General features: G+C 43.0%; 4 protein-coding genes across 16 annotated transcripts in view; 2 read left to right on the top strand and 2 right to left on the bottom strand.

Moving 5' to 3' along the window:
* Positions 1-2,457, top strand: part of DOP1A (DOP1 leucine zipper like protein A) — a 63,087-nt gene extending 60,630 nt beyond the window's left edge. For all 8 annotated transcript variants that reach the window (XM_048934839.1, XM_048934838.1, XM_048934845.1 and 5 more), the window contains one exon: positions 1,830-2,457. In XM_048934839.1, the coding sequence (XP_048790796.1) occupies positions 1,830-2,135 (306 nt within the window). In that variant the 3' untranslated portion in view covers positions 2,136-2,457. The remainder of the gene's footprint in view (positions 1-1,829) is intronic.
* Positions 2,458-2,860: 403 nt separating this feature from the next.
* Positions 2,861-14,304, bottom strand: PGM3 (phosphoglucomutase 3). 3 transcript variants are annotated; one of them, XM_048934889.1, is made up of 13 exons: positions 14,190-14,304; positions 12,819-13,024; positions 12,020-12,204; positions 11,502-11,569; positions 11,066-11,199; positions 10,700-10,895; positions 9,406-9,563; positions 8,368-8,451; positions 7,485-7,583; positions 7,055-7,171; positions 5,033-5,155; positions 4,233-4,406; positions 2,861-3,714 (listed from the first exon to the last, which is right to left on the bottom strand). In XM_048934889.1, the coding sequence occupies exons 2-13, from the start codon at positions 13,020-13,022 to the stop codon at positions 3,628-3,630; spliced, it is 1,629 nt and encodes a 542-aa protein (XP_048790846.1). In that variant the 5' UTR covers positions 13,023-13,024; positions 14,190-14,304; the 3' UTR covers positions 2,861-3,627. The 3 variants fall into 3 exon arrangements, with proteins under 3 accessions (XP_048790846.1, XP_048790847.1, XP_048790845.1); XM_048934890.1 differs by lacking the exon at positions 14,190-14,304 and adding an exon at positions 13,741-13,785; XM_048934888.1 differs by lacking the exon at positions 14,190-14,304 and adding an exon at positions 13,665-13,738.
* An 86-nt stretch (positions 14,305-14,390) lies between these two features.
* Positions 14,391-17,198, top strand: RWDD2A (RWD domain containing 2A). Its single transcript, XM_048934909.1, has 2 exons — positions 14,391-14,590; positions 15,424-17,198. Exons 1-2 carry the CDS (start codon positions 14,393-14,395, stop codon positions 16,099-16,101), a joined length of 876 nt encoding a protein of 291 aa, XP_048790866.1. The 5' UTR covers positions 14,391-14,392; the 3' UTR covers positions 16,102-17,198.
* Positions 17,199-17,715: 517 nt separating this feature from the next.
* Positions 17,716-23,821, bottom strand: part of ME1 (malic enzyme 1) — a 158,265-nt gene continuing 152,159 nt past the window's right edge. For all 4 annotated transcript variants that reach the window (XM_048934878.1, XM_048934877.1, XM_048934880.1 and 1 more), the window contains exons 14-15: positions 19,642-19,740; positions 17,716-18,077 (exon numbers count right to left, since the gene is read on the bottom strand). In XM_048934878.1, coding sequence (XP_048790835.1) covers positions 17,919-18,077; positions 19,642-19,740 — 258 coding nt within the window. In that variant the 3' untranslated portion in view covers positions 17,716-17,918. The remainder of the gene's footprint in view (positions 18,078-19,641; positions 19,741-23,821) is intronic.

A 23,821-nucleotide genomic window follows, 5' to 3' on the forward strand; every position in this document is an offset into this window, starting at 1 on the left:
TGTAAAAATAGGAGGCTTCCCTTTGCTCTAGTCTGTTTTGTGGCTTCTTTTCTTGAACTGTTGTAGAGAATAAACAGCATAGGTGGAGTAGTCATCTCCGAAAGCAGGGAGCCACACAATGAAATACTACCTATGTTCATGTTTCATCTGACTGCTCTTTGTGAAACAGCTGTCATAGGCTCCTGAATTGGAGCAAGCTGTTGCTTTCATGTAAAGGATAAAAATGGTATTTGTGAAATGCCATTTCTTGAAGAAAGTCCTTTCCTTGCGATCAATAGTCCTCTCCTTGTGCTCTGCTCTCCTGTCATTTGGTTGCTGAGTCAGCTCAGGAGGAGCAGGGCCTGCCCCTGTGGCCCTGCAGCTGGTGGTGCCCATAGCCCCCACCTCAACGCGCTGCCTGTGTGGGCAGCAAGGAGCTGCTCAGAGGCTGACTGGGATGGGCCCTCACTGATATGTGACCTCTCCTGCTTTTCTCCTGCCTCAGGGAATGAAAAAAACTGCATTGTGGAACTCTGCTTTCATGGTAGTTGGTCTTTTGTACTGGTTTGTCAATAGCTGTCCAAACAAGGTATTTCTAGAGTTGATACTACCTTGTTGCATAGGTTTAAAAGTGTTTTTTTTTGAGTAAAGATGACTGTGTAAGCAGCTGCATGTCAGTGCTGAGATGTTTCAGTGTGCAGATATTTAAGGCAACCCTCAGGGGCCACTGCTGGTGCCTGCGAGCAGTGGGGGTGTGACTGCTGCCTGTGCTGCTGGAGTTCCTCGTGTCCTCACGCTTGAGATCTTCCCTGTGAGGTGGAAGCTGTGTAAACAAAGTCTGCTGAGATCACATACAAGCAGTGATCTGGGTTCCTGTGTGAAACATTGGTGTCTGCTCAAAGCCTCTGGACATGTTATTGCTGATATTTAAAACAACACTGCTTATGCTCTTCTGAAAACTCTGAACTCTGCCTTCAGATTGCTGATATTTAAAACAACACTGCTTATGCTCTTCTGAAAACTCTGAACTCTGCCTTCAGATTGAAAATCCTTTGGTTTTATCTTAACTTCCTCAGGACTTTGTTGTCCCTAACGCTAGCAGTAGGGCACAGTGTGAGGGCTGCCATCAGAAGGGTTTAGAGAGCAACTAGTTCACAACTTCTCCCAACAACTGCAACTCCCACAGCTTTGCAGCAGCTCGAGCTGTGTTCAGGCCATCACTGGGCTGTGGCCTCACAGAAGGCACGCAGCTCCAGATTGCCCTGGGCTGAACATCTAGCACTGCTTTCATGTGGATGTCAGCTGTCCCTTTGTGGCCAGTGCTGCTGCCACACATGATGACAGGGAGGAACAGATCTGAATCATAGAATCATAGAATGGCCTGGGTTGAGAAGGACCACAATGATCATCGAGTTTCAACCCCCCTGCTGTGTGCAGGGTCTCTAAGCACCAGACCAGGCTGCCCAGAGCCACATCCAGCCTGGCCTTGAATGCCTTCAGGGATGGGGCATCCACAACCTCCTTGGGCAACCTGTTCCAGTGTGTCACCACCCTCTGTGTGAAAAACTTCCTCCTAATACTTAACCTAAACCTCCCCTGTCTCAGTTTAAAACCATTCCCCCTTGTCCAGTCAATATCCACCCTTGTAAACAGCTCCTGTTTATATGCTCCCTTCAAGTACACAGTATGCAGTGATCTACTTCAAAAGCTGCACCCTGGTGTTTTGTGCCTTGATCAACTTTTTTTTTTTTTGGAATATGGAAAAATAATGCATTGACACTTACCTTCTATGTTTAGCTATACTACTTCTCTTTTGTCCTTCATTAGTTCCTATTTCTCTGTACTTACAGAAAAACCCAGAAGAGGACAGCTCAGGGAAAACACTAAGTTGGGAACCAGGTCACCTGCTTCTAACCATCTACACCGTTCGCAGCATTGAGCAGCTTCTGCCTTTCTTTAACGTACTCAGCCAAGTTTTTAACAGCAAAGTCACAAGCAGATGCGCTGGACACTCAGGGAGCCCTGTCCTTTACCCCAACTGCTTTCCAAGTAAGGACATAAAAATGGAGAACCTCAAGACATTCTCCAGCAAAGCAAGGCAAAAGATAGAAGAAATGGTTGAGAAGGATTTTCTGGAAGGTGTCATAAAAACGTGAACCAAACCGGTACTGTTCTGCTTATGTGTAATGTATGTATTCCAATGAAATACTTTATCTTTCCCAGTTGTATATTATTCTTTTCTTACTTTGTATGTAATAATTAATGTTGTATTTAAGTTACATATTTGTAAATAAGAGTTCTGGATGTGGCCTGAATCACGTGTAATTATTGGTGGCTCATATTGATTATGGTGCCTACTATTTACAGTATACTTTCTGTTGTCTTGAGTTCTGTCTTCAAAAAAAAAAAAAACAAAAAAAAAAAACACCTAAAAAATACAAAGTGCACATTTTTTTTCAGTTTGCTTCGTTTATTTGTCTTAGGGTTTGGGGGATCCATTGGCACTTGTGCTTATTTAACAATATAAAAAAATGCCATACCAGGAGTTAATACAGTTAATATTTTTGTCAGAGGTAGATACCCTGAACTGAAATACATGGATGAGTGATGTGTGTGCATATGAAGTGTTACTCCCCCTTGGCTTAGCCCCTTCACCCCAGTGGGGAGTGAAAGGGGTCACAGAAGGCTGCCTTCAAAATGATCAAGTGTTAATTTCTGTTCATCTCTTAATTTCATAAAAAAATCTACTTAAGATATTTCTGCAATAGTAAGTTGTATTATTTGCAAGTGCTCTCTCATCACTTCGGTGTCCCTGCCTTGAGCTGAACTCACTCTCAGGCCCAGGACTGGGCCTCCCCCCAGGAGGGGCCTCAGGACTTGCTGTTCCCCCCCATTGTCTGTGTGAGTGAGTTTCAGTTGTCTAGTCATGTAGGAGAGGTGTGCATGCAGCAAGGCTGTGCTACAACTATGGCTGCACTGATGGGGGAGGTCAGCCTGGAGGTATAACATGATGGTAAGCTGGGAAGTGGGGGGTAGTAAGGAATTTGATCACAGTAATGCTAAAATATGAAACTAACAGTTACCCAACTAGAATCCTCGTAATCAATGAAAGCTGGGGGCATCCCTTTTAATTAACAACTGCAGCTGAAAGCTGTTAAAGGCTTTTGGCTGACTGGTAGCAGCAGGGCACTACAGTTGAAGGGAGCTTCCTCTCTGGCAGGGCTCTCTCGAGTCTTCACTGGCCCAGGCTGCAGAGCTCATCTTCCCTGCATGCTGTCTGGGAAAAGCTGATGACCAGACTGCTGCCAGTACAAAAGGCGGCTCTTTAGCCTTAGAAGACTGGAGATGTAGCTCCCCTATGGCCACAAACAGGCCAGTGGCTGCTAAGAAATGGCATCCAAGGTACCTGCCACCTTTAAATCCATTCAGCTTCAGTAGTTAGTCAAACTGGGAGAGGAAGAGACCACACTGTAGCAAAAACATCTGATTAAGAGGTAAGCTGCCAACCAAGGTAAGAAATAAGCGAAGTAGTATTCTGCTTAGTTCTGATTACTCCTTGCTACAATCAAGAAGGTTTCGATACATCCACACTAGTACAGAGTAAAGAAAGTAGCATTAAAAAATAAGTCCAGTTGTGAATTTCAGTTGTTAAATAGGTTGGGGTGATGCTCCTTTTCCACCAGCAAGGTGATAAACAGCCAGGCTTACTTCATGGGCAAGGGCATCAGCATTCTCCTGTGGGATATTGTAGAAGTTAGTTAGTAATCTCTTTATCAGTATTAGAAGTTTAGAATGAATGTGCAACACCACAACCAAAGTTTTCATGCAAATACTATTTTCCTCATGTTGCTGTCATGTTGAGGTATCTTTTGCCACTGTGGTCAAGCTGGCAGGAAGAAGGGAGTAGGAGTGTATGACCATGGGAAGAGCTGGACTATTGCTTGTGGTGACTTTAAGTCCCCATTTGGACTAAATCTTATTAGCACCCAAAGTTTATTCTGGACTTTTTACCTTTTAAGAAATCATGCAGTTACTGGCTGCCTTGTTAACTTTATTCTTAGAGTTCTCAGAAGGCTGTCTTCTCAAAATCATTTAATATCAAATCTGCCTTCATAAACATCTAACTCTTAAAAGTAAACGTTAGAAACATTCACTCCCTCCCCCAAATTTAGTACCTATTGCATTTGATTAAATATCTAGCACCCACTGCTGAGCTAGACATTGCAGAACAAACAAATAGTTCAAGCTCTGACCTGTGTGTCTGCTTCAGCATAGACCCTCACAACATCTTCTGTTCCTGATGGACGGACAAATGCTCGTGACAGCTTGTACTTCTTTACCAGAGCATCGATTTTCTCTTGTAGCCCTGGAGGTGTAACAGCACGCCTTTCGGCATCAGTTGTGTCAATTACTTGTCTGTCTGCAACCTTCAACACCAGAAACAGACAAATTATTTCCATGCTGTAGCAGTATGTTGAGAGCAGAATGAAACAGGTGACTGTTAAGACAGAACTTTAGGCTTTGGTTTGTTTCAATACCAGAATAAGAGCTCACTTTGAGAGCTGCCTGCTAACTCAAAGGCTTTGGGATCACTAGGAACCCCCTGTTCAGCTGCTGCTCAGTATGTGGTAACCAAGTCTTGATAGGACTCAGCTTCTGGTTTGGAAAAAAGGGTCAGTTCTGAACATGCCTCCTTGGTTAGCTGCTCAGCTAATGCTAGAGCTTTTCTCAGTAGATCAGAACACGTAACCTCTTGTCTTTGGTTAATGTTAAAGCCCAAAGCTCTCTTACTGTGTTCTTAAGCATAAGACAATGTTGTCAGCTGGGAGCCAGTTTTCCTCAGGCTCTCCAAACAGTGGAAAAGGAAGGAGAAAGATCCAGAATATTCAAGTTCTTTAAGTGCCAGAAAAATTGGACAGAGTTACAGCAGAGCAAGACTGTCTCTCTCACACTAATGTTCCAATTTTCAACCAGAGCCAAAAGTGAAATGGAAGTATGAATTTTACAAAGAAAGACACTGCTGCAACATGAGCCAGTGTGAAGAGCAACTAACCTGAACTTTGAGCAGCCGACTTGGGAAGTCAGTGTATAGGGCATCCCACTGCTGCAGAGTCAGACCTTTCAGAGCCAGGATTGCTTCAATAACCAACATGTCTGAGATGGCATCACCAACCGTCTGTTAACAGAGAGGGGAAAGGGAAGACTTGGAGAATTCATCAGAGAAGAAATGAAGGCATGCTTTGATCAGTAAGCTCCCACCTGAAGAAAATCATCACACAGCCAGTGACTTGCCTTGGTCAGGATAGTTGTTGTTCTTCAGGTTTTTTAATTTTGACTTGCCAAGGGCAAGTGCTAGCCCTCATCTTTCCTAATGAGGACTGGCACCTCACTTTTGTTTCAGGGTCAGAATGCTTGAAGCTGACCTGTGAAATGTGACTTGGCCCTGCTCCTGGAGGAATGATCTGTATGCCATGACAAGGGAGTGTCGTGGGCATTGGAACATCCCCATCCTCCCATATACTACAAAGATCAATGAAAAACATCAGATGAAAAATTTCTATCGAGTCAGGAACAATCACAGAATCACAGAATCACAGAATCACAGAATCACAGAATCACAGAATCACAGAATCACCCGGGTTGGAAGGGACCCCAAGGATCATGTAGTTCCAACCCCCCTGCCTAGCAGGGCCACCAACATACATATTCAGATCAGGTTGCCCAGGACCCCGTCCAACCTGGCCTTAAACACGTCCAAGGACGGGGCATCCACAACCTCCCTGGGCAGCCCGTTCCAGGGCCTAACCACTCTCCTAGTAAAGAACTTCCCCCTAACATCTAACCTAAATCTTCCCTCCTTCAACTTAAAACCATTTCCCCTAGTCCTGCTGTTGTCAGCCCTTTTGAAGAGTTTACTCCCCTCCTGGCTGTAGGTTCCCTTCAGGTATTGATAGGCTGCAATGAGGTCACCCCGCAGCCTTCTCTTCTCCAGGCTGAACAAGCCCAACTCCCTCAGCCTGTCCTCATAGGGGAGGTGCTCCAGCCCCCTGATCATCTTAGTCGCCCTCCTCTGGACCCTTTCCAAAATCTCTATGTCTTTCTTGTACTGAGGGCTCCACACCTGGACACAGTACTCCAGATGGGGCCTCACAAGAGCCGAGTAGAGAGGGACAATCACCTCCCTGTCCCTGCTGGCCACCCCTCTCCTGATGGAGCCCAGGATCCCATTTGCCTTTCGAGCTGCCAGAGCGCACTGCTGGCTCATGTTCAGTCTCTCGTCCATCAGGACCCCCAGGTCCTTCTCTGCCGAGCTGCTCTCAAGGACCACTCCTCCCAGCCTGTACAGGTGCCTGGGGTTCTTCCGGCCCAAATGCAAAACCTTGCACTTTGCCGTGTTGAACCTCATCAGGTTCACCCGAGCCCAGCCCTCCAGCCTGTCGAGGTCCCTCTGAATGGCATCCCTTCCTTCCACCGTATCAACCGCACCACTCAGCTTGGTGTCGTCAGCAAACTTGCTGAGGGTGCACTCCATTCCCTCATCGATGTCATTAATAAAGATGTTAAAGAGCACCGGTCCCAAGACAGACCCTTGGGGGACACCACTTGTTACCGGCCTCCACCTGGACATAGAGCCATTGACCACCACCCTCTGTCTGCGGCCTTTCAACCAATTGCTTATCCATCGGGTCGTCCACCCATCAAATCCACTTCCCTCCAATTTGGAGATGAGGATGTGGTGGGGGACCATGTCAAAGGCCTTGCTCAGGTCCAGGTAAATGACATCGGTAAGATGTCACAAGATGAGATGTAACAAGTCACATGCTCTCACTCAGTTCTCCAGTCATTTCATTCCCTCTTGATTCTGAATGCAGAAGCAAGATAAAAGCATCCTATGTCCATTCCTGAGAAACTATTACATCTCTGATGACTACTACTACCCTCTTCCTCTTGGTCCCTTCCATCAGGGCACACCCCCTCCTGCTCCAGCAGTCCCTGGCAGGAGCCTGAAAAGTCCTAACAAATGGGGTTATCACTGTGCTGACAGGCATGGGGTTTTGTTCCTCTTGACTTTTACCTGATTAATCAGGTCAATCATGTTCTCAAGCACCTTCGCTGCTTCTCTTTTTGCATCATCTTTCTCCTCTTTTGCCAGTTGTCTGATTGTGTTTTCAGCAGCCTTACTGAAGAGTACCTAGAATAAAAAAGATGAGAACAAGACCAGCCCACAGCCCGCATCAAGAACTGGGATATAAGAAAAAAGCTTTTCACCCTTTAATCCCATATAATAATCATTAAGGTTTGCCTCCATTACTTCCCATTCCCCATACAAAACAGAAGAGATGGTGGCAGTGCTATGATAAAGGCAGAAACAAGGCTGTTCTCAATATATGAGAGAAGTCTTGGTTACAAATGTAAGCAGACGAAGAGATTTCCATCAAAGGCAAATTTTAACTTAGATTTGATGCGTTGGCTGCAGATATCATGCATGACATGCTCATACTTACTGTGCCATGTCCATTTGCCTCAAAATAAATTCCAACATCAAACTCCTGGGCCTTGTGATGCAAGTGTTTCACTCCTGTTTTGACACAGTGAACTGGTACCTACAACCCAAGGGCATACAGAGAATGTAAACTGTGTTACCATCTACTGATGGCAGCTGGAGGGGAAATGGCTTTAAAATGAAAGAGGGTAGATTTAGACTAGATATCAGGAAGAAATTATTTACTGTGAGAATGGTGAGACATTGGAACAGGTGTGGATGCCCCCTCTCTGTAAGCATTGAAGGCCAGGCTGGATGGGGCTGTGAGCAGCCTGGTCCAGAGGGAGGTGTCCCTGTCTATAGCAGGGAGTTGGAACTAGATGATCTTAAAGGTACCTTCCAACCCAAACCATTCTAGAATTCTATGATTGATTTAAAAATATTTGTACATCCTAATTCATTTTATTATTTCAGGGAACATAACAGATTTCTATCCAAACTTTAAATGTCCTAACTCAATTTTTGCCAACTGACCTTAAGCCACGTATTCCTATTAAACAACACTGAGCCAGCTGCTAGATAAAAATGAAAGAATCAGTGTCTAAGTATCAAGGAGCCCTTTCCTGCTCACTTGGTTGCAAAACCATAAATTCCTCACATTATTCCAGGAGTAACAAAGGATTTTGCTTAACTTCTGCCAAACTAGATTTTAACTAATAAAAGTGGAACTTTCCAGATTTCCTCTCTCCAGTCTCCTTTGCCACTAATAATTTAGGTTTTGAAACAGTCACCAGTTGTTGATTTTAGCACAGCTTAAGCCTTCCTAGGAATCATATTATAGTAGTACTAAGTAAAAACAATACAGAACATTTGCAGAATACTACCAGATACAAAGTCGAGAATACCTGCACCGTCTCCTCCAGGTAGCGCGTTGAACTCCCATTGGCATAGGCTGTTTGTACCACTGCCATCTTTAAAGTCTGTCCCACCTGAGCAAACCAAGAAGCAAAGCACTTTACTGTGCAGTGGTTATGTGCAGAAGGCTGAACAGCTGGATAACCAGAAAAATAAAATCATACAGGACTAAGCCTATGCTCTCCTGCAGACACTTAAATCTCCTGAGTATCAGAGATCAGAGAATATGCACACAGGTAAGACAGCATGAATTTTACTAAGCCTTTGTGTACCATGGGTGTTGTGGCGAGCTTGAAGCAGCTCTCCTTAGGCTTTCAAACCACTGTTCAGATTCAACAAGTTCAGCACACTGGCCGGACACGTGGAATCACATGGGGCCACGAGCACAAGCAATAAACTGAAAGCTTCTAGTGCAAAGCAAGCAAAGGCTGGTAGATGGCAAGCACAAGTTCTCCTCACTGGCTGGCATGTCTGCCGCAGTGCAAGAAATTAGTGTGGTGTCAAAGAGAAGAAAACCAGGGTAACTCATCTAGGCTAACCATCAACACCAAGTCCAAGAGAATGTTTGAAAAAGAAAAGCTTTATCTCTCTCTTCCCTGTAGGAGGATGCTTTGCTGCAGGTACTGGTTTGGGAATGATAACAAGCAAACCCTGTGACTGTGACATGTTCTCATGCTCAACTTCATAAAGTTTCAGAGAAACAGTGGGGGAAGGATTGAGACCCTCCCAGAATTCAAGAAAGATTAAAAAAAATGAAAGAATGGACTATCAGTACATTGAGCACATAAACAGGAAAATTCTCACTAAGAACTGTAAGTTTAAAATTTCTGTATTTGGATTTTTATTTGGAATAAGGAAATTACAGCCCTGTCAAAGCAACAGTTTTTGCTGTGCTCTTTTTAAAGTGGGGGCACTTTAGGCAAGCACAGAAAGACCACCTGTGAGTAAATCAACACAGTCCTTTCAGACTATTATTTTACATTTTTCCTGTTTTAAGTGTAAGCATTCATTTGACACACCAAAGTTACCTTGGCAAGGAGCTCTTTAAGGAAGATACTAATTAAAGTTGCTATTTTATCTCCATCGATTAGGTGAAAATGGCCAGCTGTGTCCTTGTAGTAATAAACAATTCTATCTGCATCACCATCAAATGAGCAGCAGCTCTCATTAGGCTTCATGTCTAGCCCTAATGCACACAGAGTTAGAAATGCAAGTTAGAGATAGGAATAAAGAAACAAAATTAGCTCTTTGCAGACACACAAAACAGATGCTCCAAACTGACACTGCATTTGCTAAGTGTATACAGTATATAAAACAAATGAGGAGTTCCTGCCTCAAAACGTTTCTAGGCTTAATGCCAAGACAGAATTTGCTGGGAAGCAGTTGTCACCTGTCAGAGCAATGCCTCAGAAAAACAAACTGCCCTTTTATCAATGCAAGTCTTTCTCTTGTCCAAAATGCTGACCTTGCCATTAACTTGGAGTTTGTATGTCAGAAACAGCAGCTGGCCATTGCTAGGCTCATTTGGAGATCTTTGGGAACTTGGCAGTGCCCCAAAGGACACTGCATCCTTTATCCCCCTTCCTGGAGGGACACAGTTTAGCACACAGGTGGACAAGGAAACCAGCCCATGCTGCTGACACCTTCTATCCTTCAGAGCATTGGAAACCATACCCCAAAACTTGTCCCTGCAAGCAGCATGACAAAGAGGAAATGCCACCATACCTTGATGTTCAGGTTTGGCTGACAGTCTCAGTCAGGAAGCAGTTGTGGAATAGACAGCTCAATTTAGCCTCAAATAATCTAATATTCAAACTAGTCCATTCTCCCATTTTGGGGATTTTCTTTTAAGCACTCTGCAGGAATTTGGTTGAAATAATTACCTCTGTGGTGTATGTCAAGCTGTCAGTTTGCTGGCACCAAAGTGTTAATTATGCTCTTCCTTAGGAAAACGGAAATGGATTTGTAATGCTAGGCCACAATGTAAATACTTGTTGTTAATGTAAAGGGAGGTAAAACAAAGCTAGCCCTGGATGATCCTTGGGCTCCACCAGCTTAACATTCATGTCAGATTGTCAAACACATCTCCAATGTGCTGAAACATGCTGTAGTCCACCAAAAGATTTAGAATAATAATCTAAGATTGCATCAAAACCTGTCCTAGGATTCTCTCTTTCCATCAACACAAGCACAACCAGTCTTACAATCACTTAGTAAGAAACAAGGGAACTCAGCTCATCTGAGGCTGATACACCACTACTACACCCTGCACGTTTAGATCTAGAGAGGATGTAAAAGGATATAAGATGACTGACTACATACCTTTAGGTGGCTTTTGATGAACCTTTACAAAATCTGCCCCACACAGGTGGTTGAGCTTCTCCTTTGTTCCATCATTATATACCTGAATTTGTACCTCCTTTGGAAGATAGGTCTCCATCTCTGCCAGTTTCAGAGCTCCTATGCCATTGGCACAATCAATCTTCAGTTGCCTCTGAGCCTCTCCAGAACTGAGAGACTTCGTACACAGAAAGAAAGGACAAAGTGAACTCACACCTGAGGGAAACCATAGGCTCCGCCACCCCACCTATAGATACGCTGAATTTAAAACTTCAGACCCAAACAAAATAACAGCAGAAGATACCCACTTTGTACGTTTGCAGGAAGAAGATAATTACCAACATTTACCTTTTTTATCAGCTCCGTAAAAGCCTTGGATAACTTTTGGTAATAACCTTCCAGTGTTGGTTTCCCATACTGCCCCTGGGTGTTTTGGCAGCAGACCACGTAATGCAGCTGTGGTGTGGTCACTAGACCATAATCTAACATAAAACAAAGGCTTCAATATTAAGAAATTGAACACTAAATTAACTTCTCCTTCAAAGTATATTATACAAAGCACATCTGCTATTCTACAGAAAACAGACAAAGGAAACACAAAGAAAACTAAGCTCTGTTAAAAAAATATGAACCCCTTTACCATAAAGCAATCCAACTCTTCTAAAAGAAGACTGTTACGGACAAATGGAAATGGAACCTGGGCTACTGCTTTAGGGCTATGTAGCGGAGTCACATTTACAAAAACAACTTGATAATAAACTAGAATAGCAAAAGCTTGACATACCATGGTACTGACCACCCAGAACGGAGATGCCATCTATTACTGCCTGTGAAAGTTCCTTACTGCTTGGTCTGGAAAATAAAAAGCACAGCCTTTACAGAAAACCTTTATACTTGTATTTGGAAAGAAGGAGCATGGGGAAGATGACTACGAAAAGCAAGTTTCCTGCCAGCAGACTTTGATTCAACAAGTCTGAAAGTCACTGCCCTAAAGAATTGTGAAGATGAGTGAACTTCTGATGAACTTCTGTGTCATGGATGTGCCACAGTGCTCACCAAAAAAAACAATAAGACACCCAGATCAGAAGTGCTAGGAAGCTCTCATAATTATCAGAGAAGCTCATAATGGAGCATTAGAAAACGGCTGTGGATTGCTATAGCCTTAAGTGACTTCAACAGGTAACAGACTAGGCATGGGTAACAAACCTGGCTGTAGAGTGCTAAGCACTCAGCAGCACTCATGAACAAATTGCTGCCACCTCTGCTAAAAGCAGCACACATCTAACAGTGTTTTTGAATTACCTGGTATCTCTACCAATAAAAACTGAAGCATCTTTTTGCTGGTTCACTGCTGCTTTTTGGCAGATCTCAGTTACTGTTTTCTGTAACTCTTGGTCCTCTGCATTTGCTAGCTGCGTAGCGTATTCTTCCCAGGATGGGTGCAGCATTTCACCAAGAGGATCAACCAACTTCACACCATTATCTTCCTTAGAAGAAAAGAGAACAAAACACTCAGCTTAAGAGTGGGAAAGGTTTAACCACACTACTTCTGTCAACATGGAATATTTTTAGGAAGTCATAGTTAGCTATTTATTCCAGCCTCCAGCAAGCCCAAATAACTGAACTAAGCAGTGTATTAAGTCATTTATTTCCCCCCACCCCACCCCACTATAATCTTGGCATGAAGTTCATCTGACATTAAAGTGACCTAAGGGAAAATGCGAATACCAGGAAATACTCCACAGCAGCAGAAGTCTAAAGTGCTTGATTTGTAACTGCTTCATTTTTTCTACTGGCAGATTTTGCTCAAAGGTTCGTCTCTTCTCACAGCCACTCCTAGCCTTGCTAATCTTACAAACATCCTACATTACAGCATTGACTTTTCCACATGAGAGAAAACAACCACCCTGTGCATGTAGAAAGGTAACTCTCAACGTGCCAGAGTTCACATTTTAATGGAACACTATAAACACATCTCTTAAGTAGATGGAGGTGCCTGCAGGATGCAGCCCATGGAAACCTCTTGTTTCCGTTATTACCATGAGTTTTGATTCTATTAGGCCACATCTATTTTTTCCTTCAAACAAAAGGCTGCTCTTACTTCAGGATTGTGAGATGCCGTAACCATGACACCAATAGTAGCTCCTGTGGCCCTGGACCTGAGTGCTGCCAGCATGCCCATGCGGAACATGACGTGCTCAAGCTGCTGCGCCTTGCTGCGAAATCCAGCAGTGCCATATTGAAGAATAAGTCCAGAGGGCTTGGGATGCAAAGCTGAGTATTTTTTAAGTCCTTCAACATCCATTTCTGGAGAAAGAAGTAACGCAAGCGCTTATAAGAGAAACAGAGTCATTCAAATTTGTTTCACATCTTGTACTTCATTTGAGTTTGAATCCTGTCTCAAACTGGGGCCAACACAATGCTGGAGACCTCGCTGTGGCCCTTACAGTACTTGAAGGGAGCTTATAACCTGGAGGGATCTGGCTTTTTAAACAGTGATAAGACAAGGGAAAATGGCCTTAAACTAAAAGAGTGGAAATTTAGGCTATATGTTAGGAGGAAGTTCTTTACTCAGAGGTGGTGAGGTGCTGGCACAGCTGTGATGCCCCATCCCTGGAGGTGCCCCAGGCCAGGTTGGATGGGCCCTGGGCAGCTGAGCTGGTGGGAGGCAGCCCCGCCTATGGCAGTAGGCAGAGCTCAATGACTCTTGGGGCCCCTTCCAATCTAAGCCATTCAATGCTTCTAGAGCTCTGCTTGTACCCCATACACCTCCGTGTGAGGCTGTGGGGAGGACCACTACCAGAGCCTCTACAGTCCCCGTACAACACTACCCCAGTAGAGCTCGACTAGACCGCGAAGAGCCGAAGTGATGTGGGAGAGCAGATCTCGGATCATCACTCGTGTCCCCTCCCAACAGCGCCCCGCAAAGAACTAACGCTACTCACACGCTTCACACAGCCACACAACTCCATTCATTCACCATAACCAGACTGCCGCCGTGCTCCGAAGGAACGCAGCCCTACCCGCACACCGCCCCGCCCGACCGCCACCTCCACGCTCTCCTTCCGGGTCCGGTAAGGCCACGCCCCCTCCGATGAGCCATCCAATGGCAGCGCGGTGGGCGGGGCAAGCGGCTGCCACGCGGCAGTGGGATCAGCCCGCGGGGTGGAGCCGTAGGGCAGAGCCGGCAGCGATGCTGCGAGGACGTCCTGCAGCTTGGTAGAGTGTTACGAGGCGGCTGAGCCCTGCCCTTCCCAATGGAAAAACCCAATGTTCCGGCACTGAGGGTGGATGGGATCAGCGCTTTAAACGGGAATGCCGTGTTAAAGCCGGTACGGTATCTCCTCGCTGAGCTGATGTTGTCCGTTTAACCCGTGTAAATGAAAGCGTGACGCGCGTCAGGCAGCACGCTGATACGCGTGGACACGAAACGTAAGCCAAAGCAGTGCTGTCGTTTCAGGCAGCTACTCACCGGTTCCCTGCGTCTTCCCGGGTTTTCATAAGGCCCCACCAGGCTACAGAAAGCGGAGGGAAACGCGGAGCTGTTGGCCGCCTTCTCGAGCAAGGCAGATTTTCCTTTAACAGCAGCGGCGCCGCTGAGGTCTGGCACGGCCTCGCAGACGTCACGCAGACTTCGGGTTCCCACCCCCGGCCGTCACGTATCAGCGCGGAGCCATGGCTGCCGCTGTGCGGGAGTGCCTGGAGCTCCAGCTGCTGGAGGTGGAAATGCTCCTTTCCATGTTCCCCAAGAAAGGGGAGATTAGCCTGGACGAGGCTGCCGTGCCCGCCCTGCAGCGCTACCTGAGGGACGGCGGCGGATCCCTGCCCCCGCGTCTCGAGTATTCGGTCGCTGTCGGTGTCGGGGAGCCGGAGGTGAGAGCTGCGCCTGCCTTACTCGTGGTGCAGGTGCTAAACGTCTGCCCGAAAGGGGGGAGCGGGGGAACAATTTGCTGTTTCAAAAGCTGAGGGGTAAAACTGCGCCCTGCTCGAAGAAATTGTAGAGTCTTCCCTGTAGGTAATAAAAACCTGCCTGGATGCTCTCCTGTGCAACCTCCTGTAAGCAGGGTGTTGGAATAGGTGATCTTCAGAGGTCCCTTCCAACCTCCATGAATCTGTAATCTTGTTTTTAATCATTTCATAGCATCACAGAATCATAGAATCATAGAACGTCCTGGGTTGGAAGGGACCCCAAGGGTCATCAAGCTTCCACCTCTGCCACAGGCAGGGCCACCAACCTCCACATTTAATACTAGACCAGGCTGCCCCATCCAATTCAGCACCTGGGCTGAACTCATTGTTCACATGTATGTTTGGTGAGGGGAAAGATTCTCAAAGCCACTTTGTATTTTGTCACTATGACAAAACTGAGCACACTCTCAAAACATGCAATGGAAATAGGAATGTCCCGTAAGTAGCACCTGTGTTCCTTCTTTCAAGCCATAGCACCGTTTCTGTAGATGGCAGAAGAGAGCAGCTGTGATAACAGTTGATATGTTGGGAAAGTCCCAGTAAGATGCAATAGAAAGACCAGATGAAAGAGTAGGTTATGGGGACAAAAGGAAGACATAAGTAGTGATTCCAGTTTTTAGGATACCGCAATTCCAATTACATCTCATAATCTGCCTGTGGCAGGGAAAGGAATCTAGCGTGTCTCTCTTCGCTGTGGAATTCATTTTCTTTTTGTGTGTTTGTGCTCTGTTTTAAAGGTGAAAGTGGAATTGCAGGTACAGTTGCCTCATATGTATCCCCATGTGGCTCCTCAGCTTTTTGCAAGATCAAATGCACTGCACAGACAGCAACAGTTGCAGCTCAACACTCTTCTCACTTCTCACATCGGCTCTTTGGATTCAGGTGAACTGTGCGTATGTGAAGCTGTGCAGTGGCTGAAAGAGAACAGCCTGCCTTATTTAGAAAATAGTAAGGTCTCTGCTGAAAGTGTTTCAAAGGAAACAGCAGTTAAAGAAACAATTCAACGTATGTGGATCTACAGCCATCATATATACAGGCAGGAATTGAGGAAGAAGATCTTTGAGTGTGCAAAGAAATTAAACCTGACTGGCTTCTGCTTGACAGGAAAACCTGGGGTGATCTGTGTGGAGGGAACCAGAGAAAACTGTGAGGAGTTCTGGCGTGTTATCAGATATCCCAACTGGAAGCATATTTCATGCAAACATGTGGAGACTGTAGAAGCAGAAGGAAGCATTGATAATTTGCGCCTCTTTCAAACTTTTGAGGACTTGCAGTTTCAGGCCCATGGTGATTATGGCCTGAGGAATGACTATCACATGGATCTGGGCCAGTTCCTTGAATTCCTGAAACAGCATCAAAGTGGACATATTTTTCAGATTTTATTTGGTGTTGAAGGCAAACTTGCAGACAAATAAGAAAAAAAAGATGTAAAAGAGTGCTAACTTTGGACAGCAAGAGATGAAGCTGGCATAGCATCCTTAAGCTATGGCTGCTGTGAAAAGGGAAACTCAGTGTTTAACACAGAAGGACAGTTCAAGTAGATATTCCTGGCTCTGTTCTGAATTGCAGTGTGTTTTTTGAAAGAGGTGCTTGTTTACTTATTTTCAGAGACCTTAAAAGCAGCATTTATCACTGAGCCACATCTCACAGAAGCGCTTGCAAGGTGATGAAAATCCCACATGGTAGTATCCCGAATTACACTGGTCTGCAATCATCCATACTGTGCTGTGTTACTAAGCTGGGGTGCAGAGCTTTAGTTAACTTTTTCATTTAGTTGTGTGTCACCAAGGTGGCTGTAGTCAGAGATTAATACAATTTCCAGTATAAAAGTACACGCCACCAAAGGGAGTCAGAGATTTGCTGCATTCACTGTCTTTTACTGCTGTATGAAGCATCTGCTCTCACTTAATTCAGCTGATCCAAGAAAAGCAAAGACTCTTGTGCCCAAGCACAGCACCAGGTTTTGCATTTAAAACAGAGAATTGTGTGTGGGGGGAAGTAAACCTACATCACCTGTCATTTGGAAGCTCTGGGTAGTGTGTCTTTACAGGGATAATGTTATTGCCCACATTTCCAATAGCAGCTTCTTCTCATCTCATTAGGGTCCGGTTACATTAATGGTAATTTTGAATGGTAACAGTTGCTCAACTTGTGCTTTTTTATATTTGTATTGCTAGGCCTAGCATATTGAAAGGTGTTTAACATAATAAATAAGGAAATATATGTGTTGTGTGTGAGTCTGTATAGATATAAAAGGATTGTCATATTTGAATGTTATTAGTAGATGAAGGCTGTGTCTGAGAAGTCTGAAATAGCTGTGCCTTAAAGAACCACCATAACACTGCCTTCTGCTTTCTCTCTAAGCACCATAATAGGAAAATTGGTACACAGCAATAAAACCACCCTTACTGTTGAGGTATGGATGACCAAATCTACAAATCGAGCTATTTGGTTAGCAGCTACTTAAAAGCTGTGTTTCAGTACACTCCCCTGATGACTACAATATTAAAAATGGGGATGCTTTGCCTGCCTATTTATAATACTCTGATATTCTCTCTTTGTGAGGGACACTGACTGCCTTTATGCCGAGCAATTGCAGCACAGTTGTCTTGTTGGGGAAAATGATAATTCACAGGACTATGGCTTTGTTAGAATATTTTAATGCTGCTGAATAATTTGTCAACAAAGGCTCTGCAGGTTCAATTCTCATCAGAAAATCCTCATTGCTGCACACAGGAGTGACCAATAAGGCTTTTATGTGGAGGAAAATATTTCTAAACTTACTGTTCTTTTTCAGTAACAGCTTGACAATTTACACAAGTTACATCCTGACTTGTAATGGATTAAACAGTCATTGTATGTATTTCTTAATTTTCCACTGTACCATTTATCTGCTGAAGTTCTCATTGACATGTATGACACATCTCTGAATTCAAGGTGCAACCACTCATTTTGATATAAAAAAATGTGTACAGCCATCATATAGGACACATCAAGTGCAATAACAATCAGAAAACAACCAACACAAATACAGTTCTCAGATTAATCTTTATTTTTTCATTTATAATTAATTATGACTTCTTAATCTGAGTTTCTAATCAAATATTACGATTTAGAAAACTTGCTCTGAATCTTACAAAATTATCTACTCTTCGGCTCTCTAGGCAGAAACATTCTGAATATTTTAGTGCTTTTCCACTGCTGCTGATTTGCTTATTTCTTCATGAAGTATTTACAGTTTCACTTTCATGGCTTCTTCAGGCCAGGTGTATGAGTCAGCCACAAAGCTGTTATAATCAGTGCTGTACATCTGCGAACGGATGAAGGCTTCAAGGTCCTTGGGCCGAGGGTAGGTGGTGGCACTGTTATTCCTGTAGGCTTCTTCTGCAATCTGGAAAGTTGCATTAAAATCACAATTAGTGCTTTATTTGAATACATTTAACAGAATTTTTAAGTAGAAATTAGGTCAAAATCAAGATGACATCTTCTTAGATGCTGACAGTGATGTCAAGTTACACTGGATCTGGGCTAACATACAGCAAAAAAGATTAAGAATATGATGATGTATGCACTGATTTGTCTGATTTGTGCTGCTTTTGAACTCTTTTGAACAGGATTACATTGTGAGCAGGCTACCCTGGTTTACCACCTCCTATAAAGTACATAAGAAAAGTATGATTTATTCCAAGCCTCCCCTGCATATGAGGGAAGTTTATTATTTGCCTCAGTTTGGTAAAACATTTCTCAAAGGTAAATGCTAAACAAGGTGCATAGGTTTAAATTCTATGTATGACTGGGGAAAGCCTGTGTAGTTTGTCTCTGAGAATTCAACAAGATCAGAATCAATTGCATCCTATGTATGGCTGTGGCAAAAAATTGACGTTTGGAAGGGACTGGAGCTCACTCAATGCATCAAAGCATACTGTCACATCTGAAGAACACCAGCTTGAGATATACACATCTTTTGGCTAGATGCTCCTCTGTGAAACAAAAGAAGGGTTACACATTAGTTTAAAGCAGCAGTGATCTTCAGTAGGATCTGCTTCAACTGCAACTGGCAAACAGACAGAAGCTCTTACTTTAAATGAAGGGAAGACGAAAGTCTTCTTCCTGCTCTCCTTAGCCATCACTTTAAAACATAAATATTTTAGCTTGGTGAGAAGCCAGTGCCCCAAGGGGAAGAGCTACAGTATGTTGGCTTCCCTTTTAGAATTCATCTGAAGTCCCAACCAGAGCTGAGTGAGATGTCTGTATTTGTGTAAGTTTCTCTTCAGGTCTGCATGCATAATAATCACAGCTGAATGAGGTCTGAATTTATGTTCTGCATTTGGTATTCCAAAAATTTTCAGTGTTTCTTCCTTGGAAAGGACAGAGGCCATCACTTAACCTTTAGTGCTGTACAAGCACTAAAGCACTGCACGAGAGTAGGTGCTTGTGGGAATAACATTTCAGCAGAGATCAGGCAGAAAGACTTGGTCAGTAACATTTTCCTTTTTCAACACGCATTCAAGTTATCTCATCAGAGACAACAGAGGAGTTTCCATCACTGTGTTTTCTGCCACACAGGCAGTTTGATGTAGCCTGAGGAATCTTGGTAATATTTTAACATTTACAGGACAGTTATCATTTGCCTAAGAAGACATGAGGGGCAAAAGGATATTATTATTTATTTTAAATGTAGAGTAAGTGAAGCTAGGGGAAGTGTTTGATGCATGAAGGCTCCTTGTTCAGTAACTGGAATGTTTTACATCAGTAAACAAAAATTCTGGAGTTCTGACTCTTTCCTCCTTGTACTGGGGTCAAATTTGGGGTTACATTTATGAATTGAAATTAAATACATTTATTTTTACTCCTAGACCAAGACTGATGTAAATCAACTTGTGAGAATATGTGTCAGCTGATCAAATCTAGTGCTCAGCATGGGAAGAAAAGAAGCCAGGAATGAAATGACTTACCCTCACAGCAATCTTCAGTGACACCTGCTGAATTGTGACTAAAGGAGGGTACAGGCGACCTTCCTGTAAATTCTCCTCTGAAACTTGCTGAGCTATTACCTAGAAATAAGGCAGACATGTTAAACTTTAAATGCAGACACAATTGTAACTTTATGAGGCATTGATCTAGTCTTACACAAATAAATGGTCATGCTTTGGCAGGTCACACGGGTACTGTGTGACTTAATTTACCTAGTAGTGATTTTAACAATCTGCCTGGTCATTAGGTGTAGCCAAATGAGAGCTAGAAATTTAGGGAGTTATGCCCTTTTCTCACTCTGATTGTATTGAAACCTGAATCATTCATATGCCTGTAGATGGAGTAGAAGGGAAATAAATATTTATTAATATCAAATCTGATATTGGTTGGTTAATTTTTTTTTAGGTAAGAGGAAATTTTTGGCATGAAAGCATTGACAGGCTGTGCAATGAACAGAACAGGAGGCACTGAACAGGATCTTGAGTGAGGCCATGGCATACAAACTAGCAAATTGTTCACTAAGACACATGAATTCCAGCCACTGGTTTTAGTTGGGTCATAGACTTCTAAAATTATAGAAGCACTTGTTATTCTGATGGTTGTTAGGTCATCCTGTGCAGAAAATAATGCCAAAACCTTAAGTGTAAAATGCTTTGAATAAAATTACTAGCGGCTAACCAGGTTTCTTATGCATCCAGCTCACCAGTCTAATCTGTATGAAATCAGAAAAGGAAATACAGTCAACCACAGAGCAAAGTAAAGTCAAGATTATCCAGGCTTTCTGGAAGTCACTTAAGGCAGATGGATAAACAGAAGGTCTAAATTCTGGCTTGCTGGGACAACAAACCCACTGCTGCTAGAGGGCCTGTCCACTCCACCTGAATGCTGCAGCAGGTCCATCGCCTCAGCCACAGCAGATTAATAGAGAAATTATTTTGAATCTCTGTTTGATTTACTTATTATTTCCACCAGACTGATGAGGGGAAACAATGACAAAGAAGTTCTGATTCACATCCAAGCATCTCCTCTACAGCCTGGATATTCTTACTTAGTCCTTCCACCAAGACTGGAAGCGTTTTGCAGTCATCTCCAGTAATGAACAGATCAGGAAAGCATGGCAAACTGGAGAAAATTTGACCATCTCCTCATTGGCCCTATGAAAAACCTATTACCATGCAGTGTGAGGGCATTCTCAACAGAGTGAAGAGACACTGCACACATTGTCTTTTTTCATGAACTTCCTCTATTCCTACCACAGATAACATTTAAGAAGCAAAGGATCTTGCTAACTAATAACTAATACCTAATAACTTTGGGTCTAAAGATATTCTTGTTATTGCTAACTAAAGTTTGTTTGTCACTTGGGGATCTGAAATAGAGAACAGCATTTCATGATAATCCAGCCTTGGGTTTACTGAGCCTGAGAGTCAGCTGGGATCAGTTCACTAACCTGGCTTCTATTCTGGAATCTCTTTGGTGGACTTGATGGTTTCAGTTCTTTAGCTGTCCACCTTTGTATCTTCTAGGGAGCTGATAGTCAGAAACAAATCTAAATAGCTTCTAAGCAAACTAAGCACAAAACTCATATATTAGACATGGTCTGGCTTCAAGTAGTTTAAAAACTAAAAGCTGTCTTCTCTAGCATTCACTATTACAGTTCTCAAAACAGAATCTTTTTCAAATATTATGAAAATGTTAAATCATTTTAAGAAAGCAGACAAATACATATGTCTGTCTTACTTGGGCACAGAAAGAATTTACCCTATTGTGGGCATTGCTTGCTCTCTGAGCAGCTGGGAGCACAAAACAGTAACAAGAAAAGGAGTCTTTTTGTACAGCACAAGTTTGTGCTTTTTAAATCTGTTACATTTCATAAGCAGCTTCAATTGCAGTTCAGTACATCACTCTTGCCCTTGGAATCTATCCTGATAACACAGCCCAAACAGAAAGCAAGAGGTGTGCCTCTGAGAGAAGGAATTAGCATACTTGTAACAGATAAAAAAGATACGTGGCTATCATCAGTTCATCCTGCTGACAGCAGCAGAGAAAATGTTTGAATTAAAGGACTAACATGACAGGAACTCCAGGTTCAAAGAGATCCTGTTGGGTTTTTTTTGTAATCTACCTGACACTCTGCTAGGTGCAGCAGGGTTTTCCATATGGAGGGGAAATTGTAACAAGTGCAGCTAGAGGTTGCATACTCTAGTTCAGAAAAACAGGTAAAGGAAGATTTTTTACCTTTTAATCTGATATTGACAAATATAGCAGACATAACACCCCTCTAGGGGGAGCTATGATAACATAAGATCTACTGCTTGCTTTCTGTAACAGCAACTAGGTTATCCAAAAATGGTGCACAGCCCTTTGATAAAACAAAGTATACATCTGCGTGTGTAAGGAGGAGCTTACAAAAAGAGAATTTTGCTGTTCACAGCTCAGTGAGATTCTGCAGAAAAGATGGAATCTGAAATGATCAACTGCAAGTTGCTGTCAGTGAAATACATCACTGAAAAGAAAGGCCGGGGGCAGAGTGCTTCTGTTTTGTGACAGGGCTGATAGAAAGCAAGCCATAAAACACGAAGATGATGCTTAAAGTGGGAGAGTTAGCAAGCTTAGCCTGTACAGATGGCATGCTGTTCCTTCTGACTTTCTCCTATATAAGCAAAAGAATGACGCATTCTTCATGTGGTCTCTGAAAGAACTTTTGAGACCATTAGGTCAATGACAATGGAAAAAAAAAATGAATCAACAATTGGAGTTATTAAGAAAGTGTGAGGCAACAAAGAAAATGTAATTATCATCAATGTATAAATCTGGGATGCAAGATCACTTTGTGCATCTTTCTTTACCTACTTCAAGCAAGAATAGGGTAGAATCATGAATGGTATAAAGAATAACGAGGGCAATCAGAAGGTTAGGTTCTGAACAAGGAAATCAGACTCCTGAAAGAAGAGAAGGGAAGACTGCAAGAGAATAAAAATAAAAAATAAAAAATAAAATTCTCATCATGCTATAGGAAACCCAAATCATCAGGCAGCAGGAAATCATGAAAGGAGTTTCTTTTTCCATGGAACTCATAATTGAATTGTGATACTAATTGCTAAAAGATGTTGGAAGATTCAAATGTTTAAAGTCATTGGTCTCATATGTGAGAGAAAGCCGTGCAGGGATAAAACTTCCAACTCATAAAGTCTGTAGAGCACAGATTGCTGAGAACACATTTTCAGCAGAAGGATCGCTCTATCCTTTCCTCTTATTTTATCCTCTCTTCCTCAGCTTCTGCTCTCATTCCTTTTACAGAAAGTATAGGACTCTTTGGGTCTTGAGACCAACCCAGTATGACAGCTTTTCATTGTTCATAGTTTAGTTAATTACAGTTTTTAACAGAAGAAGTGAAAGGCAGCCAAGATTGGACAAATGGAATAAAACGAATAGGAGCTCCCTGACTTTTATAGGACATAAATTCTATGGTGGAAGGAGTAACTTATAAGTAACACATGTCAGGAACATTCAGTTGGTTCATAATTCTCTTTCCCTTCTGTTGTGTTAGGTATGACATAGAATAGGCAACGTCCCTTGTCATCCAGAGAAATTGACTACAGTTAAGAGCTATTACAGCTTTACAAGGTTTATCAAACCTAAATCAAAGTTACATTCTGTTTTACTTGGCATGAAGAAAAGAACACTGAAAGTAGAACCTGTTGTAGTTACAATAAACTATTTGTGACTTTCATCAGATTTAATTGGAGGGGCAGCAAAGCACAAAGAAGCAGCAGCAGGCATGCAGCCTGGGCTGCTTGGATTTTACACTTTTTCAAGTAAGTTACCACTAAACCAAGAAGGTTCCTTTACTTAAAAAACATCTTTTTGGCTCCATAACTTTTGCAGCATCTTGGGCCCTTCCATTTCAAATGTAGAGTACAAACAAATGTTCTGAAAAACACGGGGGACTATTTTGATTTCTTTCTTTCCACCGGAAAATATCTAGAGGAAAAAAAAAACAGTTAAAAATTTTACCTTTGCTTTGTACTGTAATTTCAGCTAAGGGCCTAAGCTGTCCTTAACACCTCTGATAACTCTTTGGGCAAAGATCCTTTGATCTGCCAGGTCTGTCCTTGCTCAGTAAGCTGCCTTGAGCTCACTGAATCCCCAGTAATAAAG

Source organism: Lagopus muta, chromosome 2 (genome assembly GCF_023343835.1).
Source record: "Lagopus muta isolate bLagMut1 chromosome 2, bLagMut1 primary, whole genome shotgun sequence".
NCBI classification, from domain to species: Eukaryota; Metazoa; Chordata; class Aves; order Galliformes; family Phasianidae; genus Lagopus; species Lagopus muta.

What these genes read in the sequence shown, in the direction of transcription:
- PGM3 (XM_048934888.1), bottom strand. Translation starts at nt 13,689, where the DNA reads ATGGAGTTGTGTGGCTGTGTGAAGC. An exon ending in TCTGGGTGGTCAGTACCATG is followed by an intron (nt 11,200 to 11,501) that starts GTATGTCAAGCT and finishes GTTTTATGTTAG; the next exon opens with ATTATGGTCTAGTGACCACA. An exon ending in AGGCAAATGGACATGGCACA is followed by an intron (nt 7,172 to 7,484) that starts GTAAGTATGAGC and finishes TTTTTATTCTAG; the next exon opens with GTACTCTTCAGTAAGGCTGC.
- RWDD2A (XM_048934909.1), top strand. Translation starts at nt 14,393, where the DNA reads ATGGCTGCCGCTGTGCGGGAGTGCCTGGAGCTCCAGCTGCTGGAGGTG. An exon ending in TCGGTGTCGGGGAGCCGGAG is followed by an intron (nt 14,591 to 15,423) that starts GTGAGAGCTGCG and finishes TCTGTTTTAAAG; the next exon opens with GTGAAAGTGGAATTGCAGGT.